The following is a 10000-nucleotide window of genomic DNA, read 5'->3' as shown; positions in this document are numbered from 1 at the left end:
CAGACGGTCAGGTTCTCACTGTGGGCTTTGTCTCCTTTCTGGGCAACCCCAGATACGGGGTGGAGCACCCTCCTGGCTCCACCCTCTGGAACCTCATCATCCGGGACCTGAAGCCTTCAGATGCCGGGGTGTATGAATGCCAGGTCAGCGCCAAGGTCCGGCATCTCCGTCATCACGTGACCCTGCTGGTCAGAGGTGAGTGAGGAAGAGCTAATGAACGCTGGGGAAAGCTCGGGGACAGAGGGGGGTGGGTGTTGTCTCTTGTGTGTTGTTCTCCGTCATTATCCCCCGGGTTCTCTGTCTGTCTTCTCTTTGCTGTCTGTCTCTCTGTTTCATTTTTCTCTCTGTCTCTCTTTCTCTCAATTCCTTCAAATGTTAATGGAGTGTGCAAAAAAAAATCAGCACACGCGACGTCATAACCACTAAGCTATGGAATTCATATACACACTCACGCACGCATGCACGCAAGCACTCACGCACGCGCGCGCGCGCACTCACACACACACACACACACACACACACAAGTGCGCGCGCGCGTGCCTTCACATGGCTATTGAAGGGAGAAGTGGTAAGACTCCTCGTGGGAAATCAAGGGAGAATGGACATAAGAGATAAAGAGGAAGACAAATATTCCCAAGGCAGAAATGCACTAAGCTCAGATATTTTCAGCTTTTGGCTATCATGGTCTTTGTCACAAGGTGATATATTGTGTCATCGTCCAACTCAGACTCAGTTTTGCCACACAAAAAATGCCGTCCCAGTTCAGGAGGCACACAAGGCTTTTATCAGCTGCCATGGTCACACAGGAGTAGTCTGTTATCTGCAGTCTCAGTACAACACTTCACGTCTGATTTTACCGGTAATCTTGTCTGATTCCATGGTCCAACATGCACGTGGTGTTTCACCAAAAGGCTTCCGTTCGCTGTTCCTGTCCACCACGCGTTTGCGCTTGTAAACCACAAGGCTATCGTTCCCTGCTGTCAGACTCCATGCGAGTTCCGACATGTAGGCAACACAGCTGTTCTTGGGCAGCGCACACGTGCACTGTCAGTGGAAGACCACTATCTGTTGTCAGAGCCTCACAGGTCTGTTTGCCAACCCTGCTGTCTTCCCATTCTGCTATATTACAGAAACTATAAAGTTTCGCGTTTCTGCAGTGGTATATTCCCACCGCTCTGGTATCACAGCAGACTCCAGTTCTCATATTGCCCACATCTCTATATTTCTGTTGCTCCGTTTCTCCATATCTCATCGGAATAGCTATTGTTCTCTACTCCTATATCGCTTTGTTTCCACCGCTCTTATCCCCAATCTTTTTGTTTCCATCTTTGTTTATCCCTATCCCTACACCTTTATGTTTCCATTGCTGTGTATCCCCTCATGTGTATGTTTCCATTGCTGTGTATCCCCTCATGTGTATGTTTCCATTGCTGTGTATCCCCTCATGTGTATGTTTCCATTGCTGTGTATCCCCTCATGTGTATGTTTCCATTGCTTTATATCCCTACATCTTTCCTTTTTCATTGCCTTACATCCTTACATCCTTACATCACTTCCGCTTTGTATCCCTACATTTGTGTTGTTCTGTGATGCCACCAGTTCGTGGCCATGTCTGTTGATCGCTGCTCTGTCAATGCACAGCTGGAAACATGGCAATGATTACCATCCGGCATGACAAATATGAAACACCGATTGTAACGCCCAAGCTCAAAGTGGTTGACTTCAGTAACTCTTTCAGCTGTTATAGACTCCATATCTGTGAAACTGCATGTTTGTTGCATATCTGTTATGCATGACTCTGTGTGTGTGTGTGTGTGTGTGTGTGTGTGTGTGTGTGTGTGTGTGTGTGTGTGTGTGTGTGTGTGTGTGTGTGTGTGTGTGTGTGTGTGTGTGTGTGTGTGTGTGTGTGTCTGCATGTTTTACATTTATTTGCTTATTTGTTTATCATCATTATTCATATGGACGCAAAGTGTTATTATAAAAATTGTTCTGTGTCGATGTGTGGAACGTAGACCCGTGTGAATAATGCTGATGTAGAGCTATATTTACTCGCTTTTCATGAGTCTGTAATTACGTTACGTTACGATAGCTTTGAAAGGTGCACCGACCGCTGGGCCGTACGATCATCCCTCACCATTTCCTGCATCTCAGGGCAGCTGGACCAGTACCCCACTCTGATCTGACACTGTTTATTTATCTTGGAGTGTGAAGAATATCCCTTCTGTAGCCCTATAAACACATGTTTAACTCTCTCCATACGAACGGCGAAAGAGACGACGTTAACAGCGTTTCACCCCAGTTGCCATCATCAACATATTGCAAGCGGAAGGCTCTTATACTGGAGGTGAATGTTGACAAAGAATACCACAATTCTGACGACGGAAGCTAAAGATTGGGTCATTCAGACACCCACTGGACATCCGAGGGGTCTGTGTGGAGGAGAAGAGAGGACTGGCCGTACTGAGTGAGTTAAACAACTGCTTGACTGCTGGGTTCTACTTGATATCAGATACAAATATTTTACAACTAGCTCCACAAAGATCCCGGATACTCTTTTTTCAGTTCCTGAAAAAAAAAAAATCAACATTCTAACTACTTCTAGATTATATGTGAACAGAAACAGACTTGGGTGAAGAGGTCTAACTCTGTGAAGGGTCGGGCTGTAAACAAAACGATTTGATGTGATTTGATTTCCTGACCAGTGCCTTGCTGAGGCAGGGACCCCAGCTTGCCCAGCGTACTGGTGTGAGTGTAGGAGGCACTTGGACATTTGAGGGCCTGGCACACAGGGATATATCCCACCAGAAATCAGTCTTTCTTTGAAGTATAAAACAACTGGTTCAGTATCCGGAATAAGCGGTTTTCTGCCATCCCCCAACCCCCACCCAACTCCCCAACGCCATGTTTTGGAAGCCGCCATAGATCTTTGTCAGAGAATGTGGAAAGAACCAGACCAGCATTCAAAGGACGGTGTTTTCATTTCTCCAGAGCGGCACGTTGTGGGCAGAAGACGCTGGTCCTCTTTGGTCTGATTCAGTTGCTTCTGTACTGACCTTGTTACCTTCTGTACTGAACTTGTTACCTTCTGTACTGAACTTGTTACCTTCTGTACTAACCTTGTTACCTTCTGTACTGACCTTGTTACCTTCTGTACTGACCTAGTTGCCTTCTGTACTGACCTTGTTGCCTTCTGTACTGACCTTGTTGCCTTCTGTACTGACCTTGTTACCTTCTGTACTGAACTTGTTGCCTTCTGTACTGACCTAGTTGCCTTCTGTACTGACCTTGTTGCCTTCTGTACTGACCTTGTTACCTTCTGTACTGAACTTGTTACCTTCTGTACTGACCTTGTTACCTTCTGTACTGAACTTGTTGCCTTCTGTACTGACCTTGTTGCCTTCTGTACTGACCTTGTTACCAAGGTTCATGCATTTTCATGCTCCCTCCCTCTCTCTCAATCTCTCTACTTTCTTTATCCTTTTCTTCTGTCTTTCTCAAAATGTTTGGACGTGCTGAAAAGAGACAAGATATATAAACTAGGAAATCGTGCCCACACTTTTCTCTTTCGTGAATACAGCTCCACGTTTCCACAGCTCTGTGAATACAGCTCCACGTTTCCACAGCTCTGTGAATACAGTTCCACGTTTCCACAGCTCCGTGAATACAGTTCCACGTTTCCACAGCTCTGTGAATACAGTTCCACAGCTCTGTGAATACAGTTCCATGTTTCCACAGCTCTGTGAATACAGTTCCACAGCTCCGTGAATACAGTTCCACGTTTCCACAGCTCTATGAATACAGTTCCACGTTTCCACAGCTCTGTGAATACAGTTCCACAGCTCCGTGAATACAGTTCCACGTTTCCACAGCTCTGTGAATACAGTTCCACAGCTCCGTGAATACAGTTCCACGTTTCCACAGCTCTGTGAATACAGTTCCACAGCTCCGTGAATACAGTTCCACAGCTCCGTGAATACAGTTCCACGTTTCCACAGCTCTATGAATACAGCTCCACGTTTCCACAGCTCCGTGAATACAGTTCCACGTTTCCACAGCTCTGTGAATACAGCTCCACGTTTCCACAGCTCTGTGAATACAGCTCCACGTTTCCACAGCTCTGTGAATACAGCTCCACGTTTCCACATGCTGTACTTCTCTTGTTCGCCATCTTCACAGTTTCCACTGCTCTCCATTCATGATACTCAGGTGTGTGTTTTTTTTTCCCCGTTGCTTCACAATACACATGTACTGTTATGTATTTCTACATCCTTGTGTTCCTACTTCTCTGTATCCCTACATCTTCTATATCCCTACATCTTCTATATCCCTACATCTTCTATATCCCTACATCTTCTACATCTTCCCTACATGTTTCGGGTGTGAAGTTGTGCCAAGGAGTACGGTGTCAGTCCAACAGCAACAGAGAAGTTGCCTCTCAGATAAGAAAATAAGGAACTGTTTGTCTGTCTCTCTGTCTGACCCTAACGCAGACGAGCCTTGTGATGTCTGAAAGCAAGATGGCGATATCGATCCCGGAATAGAATAACCCATCAGTTCTACAACATTCATAAACATTTCTTGTCGTTTATTGCTTTTGTAAGCCAAAACAAGAAAAGAAAAAAAAAGCCGAGTTTTTAACATTCACATAAAAAAACAAAAATCCAAGAAACCTCCACATACACAAAAGTTTCCAGTTTCAAGTTTTAATTATTATCCTTTCACTCCTATTGGGGTATGGAAGATTACTCCAAAATAATATTTTCATGCCCAGAACAAACATTTCCAAATACACAACAATGTCACATAAAAGTTGAGGAAACACAAAATGTCTTTTAACTCCAAAAGTGTAGCTAGGCAACATTTGCAAATCTAATCATAAAAGTATTACTTACAGCTAAAATGACTTTTTTCGCCTCCTTTGAGCATATTACAAAAATTAAAAACCGATTTTGGAGACAAATGTTTTTTTTAGAAACATATCTATTCCGTAACTGATCATAATTGGGACATTCCATTATAAAATGAAACTCCTCCCCAATCACAGACATGTTACAAATCTTACAAAGCCGTAACTCTTGTGGTACATACATACATACAGACAGACAGACAGACAAATACACACACACACACACACACACACAAACCAAAACACAAAAAAACAAAAAAATCGCTTTTTGATGTACCGCTTACTGTCATCAGTGATCAGCACAGTGTCAGTACAGTGCTCAGCACAGTGTCAGCACAGTGATCAGCACAGTGATCAGTACAGTGTGTCATTACAGTGTCAACACAGTGATCAGTACAGTGTCAGCACAGTATCAGCACAGTGATCAGTACAGTGTCAGCACAGAGATGAGTACAGTGTCATTACAGTGTCAGCACAGTGATCAGCACAGTGATCAGTACAGTGTCAGCACAGTGATCAGTACAGTGATCAGCACATTGATCAGCACAGCGATTAGCACAATGATCAGTACAGTGATCAGTACAGTGTCAGCACAGTGATCAGCACAGTGTCAGCACAGTGATCAGTACAGTGTCAGCACAGTGATCAGCACAGTGTCAGCACAATGATCAGTACAGTGTCAGCACAGTGATCAGTACAGTGTCAGCACAGTGATCAGTACAGTGTCAGCACAGTGATCAGTACAGTGATCAGTACAGTGTCAGCACAGTGATCAGCACAGTGATCAGTACAGTGTCAGCACAGTGATAAGTACAGTGATCAGTACCGTGATCAGCACAGTGATCAGCACAGTGATTAGTACAGTGATCAGCAAAGTGTCAGCACAGTGTCAGCACAGTGATCAGTACAGTGTCAGCACAGTGATCAGCACAGTGATCAGTACAGTGTCAGCACAGTGATCAGCACAGTGATCAGTACAGTGATCAGCACAGTGTCAGCACAATGATCAGCACAGTGATCAGTACAGTGATCAGCACAGTGTCAGCACAGTGATCAGTACACTGATCAGTACAGTGATCAGCACAGTGATCAGTACAGTGTCAGCACAGTGATCAGCACAGTGATCAGTACAGTGTCAGCACAGTGATCAGCACAGTGATCAGTACAGTGTCAGCAGTGTCAGCACAGTGATCATTACAGTGTCAGCATAGTGTCAGCAGTGTCAACACAGTGATCAGTACAGTGATCAGCACAGTGTCAGCACAGTGATCAATACAGTGTCAGCAGTGTCAGCACAGTGATCAGTACAGTGATCAGCACAGTGTCAGCACAGTGTCAGCACAGTGATCAGTACAGTGTCATTACAGTGTCAGCACAGTGTCAGCACAGTGATCAGCACAGTGTCAGCACAGTGACCAGTACAGTGATCAGCACAGTGTCAGCACAGTGTCAGTACAGCGAACAGCACAGTGTCAGCACAGTGTCGGCACAGTGATCAGTACAGTGATTAGCACAGTGAACAGCACAGTGTCAGTACAGTGATCAGCACAGTGATCAGTACAGTGAACAGCACAGTGTCAGCACAGTGTCAGTACATATCCTGACTTCGGCTTCTCCACTCTGCCGCCTTCCTGCCCGTCATCTTTTCAAGTTTAAGTGACGTGTAAAATGACGAACATGTGATGCCCACAGATGCTAATGTCACCATTAATTATGTACCTGAAATCTATGCCATTCCTCACTTGTTGTGCATTCCGTACGTCTATCATTCGGATGGTGGCACTTCTAAGGATGGTGATGTGTTGTGACATACAAGAAGCAAGGCACAGACATTCCGGCAATATCCACATTTCTCCCCCCGTGTTCTTTCCATTCGGTTTCGTCCCCAAGGCGGAAAAATCGTAAATTTGTTTGAATAACATTGTAATACATACTCAACATTTCTTCCCATGTCAAGACACGTAAAGAAGGCTAGTCAAAGAGTGAAGGGGAAGAACAATATAGAGTAGATATTACAATGTTATTAACCACTTTACAAGGTTTTTTTGTCTTATAAACGGAAAAAGAGGAGAGGAAGAAAGACGGATATTGCTGACATTCCTTGTCTTGTGTTTGTGGTAAACCTTATCTGCAGTTCGTGTCTGAGGCAGCTTTCAGAAAGTGTGTGTTACATGCCAGACGATGGAATGCTATGGGGCGCTACTTTCCGTGGCTCACGATTCCTGCGTATTCCGCTTTGTATTCCAAGACAGAAAGAAGAGAAGGAAGTCAAATGACAGGGCACACACACACACACACACACACACACACACACACACACACACACAGAAAGTTTAATCAGGAGCCCCGTTGGCTCTTTGTTGTAATTTCACTGGTTTACTAGTTAGTTTTATTTTGTTTCTATTCTTTTTTATGCTAATGTGAAGAGAGGAACAGGGAAAGCAGTGGTGGTTTAAGCCATGGGTTGGGTGGGAAAGGTGAAGGATTTTCGTCTAAAATCACAAATGTGGATAGACGTTGAACAAAAGAACGAACACACACACACACACACACACACACACACACACACACACACACACACACACACACACACACACACACACACACACACACACACACACACATAGCATGCATCCAGGCGAAAAAGTGTATGCTGAATATGTCCTATGTCATCTTATATTTTTATAAGTGAATTAGCACCAGAAGTTATTAACAAGGGGAGACATGGGGGTACTTTTTATGCGACTCCTTCGAATTGTTCATTCTTCGTTTGGATGATGACATACGTTAGATTTCAGAAAGGGCCAGAAACGGTTGTGGTACTGCAAACCAAATTAGGTTATTTCTATAAAGCCGCAAATTCACTTCACTTAAATGTTAATATGTCTAAAAGTAATATTATTGTCTTTCGAAATCGTGGTTGTTTAGGTGCAAAGGGAAAATGGTTCTACAACGGTGTGGTAAATGCCTACAAGTACTCAGGAATTCTTTTCTCCACACGTTTAAGTTTTGCTGCTGCTTGCAAAAAAAACTTGCTAGTATGACCAAAATTAATGTGTTTTGTTCTGTATTATGCAGAAGCTGTATGCTCTCAGCAATAATTCATTTGTATATTGCTCATCGAATTCTTTGATTGTCAAGTTCAGCCCTTAATGCAGAAATATGGGGGTTTAGATAAAGACTGTATTATGCTGTGAAGCTCTTCATTTGTTGCTATAAAAGGATATCTGGGCGTTGATACGCGAACCCCGAATGATTTTGTGTATGTTGAAACAAATCGTGATCTTGTAAAATGAATTCTGCAGTTAATTGTTCACGCTACTGTCTAAGAAATTTGCAAATGGAAGATTTTAGACTGGCTTATAAAACTTACAAATTGTTATACGATTGAGATGTATGGGGGTTGTTTGAATATGGGTTTGCACATGTATGGTTAAGTCAGGGAATGGGTTGTGAAGTTGGTTTTGTAAATGCTTTTCGGCAGAATTTAATAGATTGTAAATGGCACGATTGGAATCGACATATTCACACAAGTGAAAGGTTTGATATGTATACGTTTTGTTTTTTTACATGCTATAAAACAGTACCAGCGTTTAAATCTGGACAGACATTTGAAATATATAAGTTTAGACTAGGTATCTATGATTTGACTGTACATCACTTTAGATACAAAGAAGTTAGAGATTCTCATTTAATATGTCATATGTGTAAATAATCGATGGAAGGTGAAGTGCATTTTGTTCTCAGTTGCGAAGCACTCAAAGATATTAGAGAAAATATATTCGGCCTAAATATTATCGCCACACTTGCCTCTTTAAATTGACGTTATGGTTATATTGTACTGACGATGGCGTTGTTAGAAATGTGTCTATGTATCTTTATAAAACCTTGAAGTATAGAGAAATTGCTGTTTCTTAAGCTAATGAAAGACTTGTATTATTTATGTCTGTATCTTATCTTCTCCTGCCGAGAGAGTGGGGTTGCGCCTGTGCAACGGCTCTTCCACTTAACCCTTTTGATACCAGGAACTCTCTTGGTACCCGAGGGGTTAGCCAGACTCACGCACAGGTGTCTGTGTAACCCAGCCCCAGATTGAGAGTGAAGGTTCCCCAGCAGAAAGGCACAAGACTGTCAACAAAGATAAAGATCTACAAGGCCGTAGTCCTTTCTTCACTGCTGTATGGATGTGAAACGTGGACCCTGTACCGACGGCACATCAAGCAGCGAGAACAGTTCCACATGAGATCGCTGCGCATGATCATGGGCATCTGCTGGCAGGACAAAGTCACAAACCAAGAGGTGTTGGATAAAGCTGGCCTGACAAGTATCAAGTCATTATTGTTGAAGGGTCAGCTACGCTGGACTGGTCATGCCATCAGAATGGAGGATAGCCGCATCCCCAGACAACTGATGTATGGTGAGCTCAAGGAGGGCTCACGCGGACAGGGAAGGCCCAAACTGAGGTACAGAGGCACCCTGAAGAGCAACCTCATATGGTGCAACATCCGGCCACGCGAGCTCGAAGCCTCTGTTGCGAGCAGATCAACCTGGAGGTCTCTCACCTCCAAAGCAACAGCTGTCTTTGAAGTGGACAGACGACCGCGTCTCACCGCTGAGAGAGACAGACGACACAGGGCCTCGTCCCCCTCAGTCCACCTGTGACGCCTGTGTGCTTCCGGCTCTGGGATGCGGAGTCACAAGCGGTGTAATCGCCGAGTACACAGACTTTGTCATCGTCGGCTACCGACGGACTACCAAGAAGAAGAAGAAATCTTATCCAGTCCTTTTGATCATGATTATTTATAACTCGTTAGATATTGTTCATATTCCTCTACACGAGGGTATAAGGCCAAATGTGAATAAACCAGTCTGTCAATCTCTGTCCCTCGCACACATCCACACCAACACTCAAACCCACCTGCATACACTTATATGTGATTTGCTCAAAGGTTGATTCAACACCCAGTTTATGCTACACCCTTATCAATACGTTCAGTGACTACAACTGCAGAAGGCTCGGAGACACGTTTTCCTGTCTGTTTCTCAGTGAAGTACTAACAAAAGCCTCGTCGAGCTCCTTCTGTTCTCACAAGC

The 10000-nt window shown here is 43.9% G+C and overlaps 1 protein-coding gene across 2 annotated transcripts in view; it reads left to right on the top strand.

Moving 5' to 3' along the window:
- Positions 1-10000, top strand: part of LOC143297299 (zwei Ig domain protein zig-8-like) — a 223532-nt gene that overhangs the window by 193388 nt on the left and 20144 nt on the right. For both annotated transcript variants that reach the window (XM_076609573.1, XM_076609572.1), the window contains exon 3: positions 1-195. This exon is cut by the window's left edge and continues 19 nt beyond it. In XM_076609573.1, the coding sequence (XP_076465688.1) occupies positions 1-195 (195 nt within the window). The remainder of the gene's footprint in view (positions 196-10000) is intronic.

Source organism: Babylonia areolata, chromosome 22, assembly GCF_041734735.1.
Source record: "Babylonia areolata isolate BAREFJ2019XMU chromosome 22, ASM4173473v1, whole genome shotgun sequence".
Lineage (NCBI taxonomy): Eukaryota > Metazoa > Mollusca > Gastropoda > Neogastropoda > Buccinidae > Babylonia > Babylonia areolata.
Note: the sequence above shows the minus strand (reverse complement) of the source record. Positions and strands in the feature narration are given on the sequence as shown.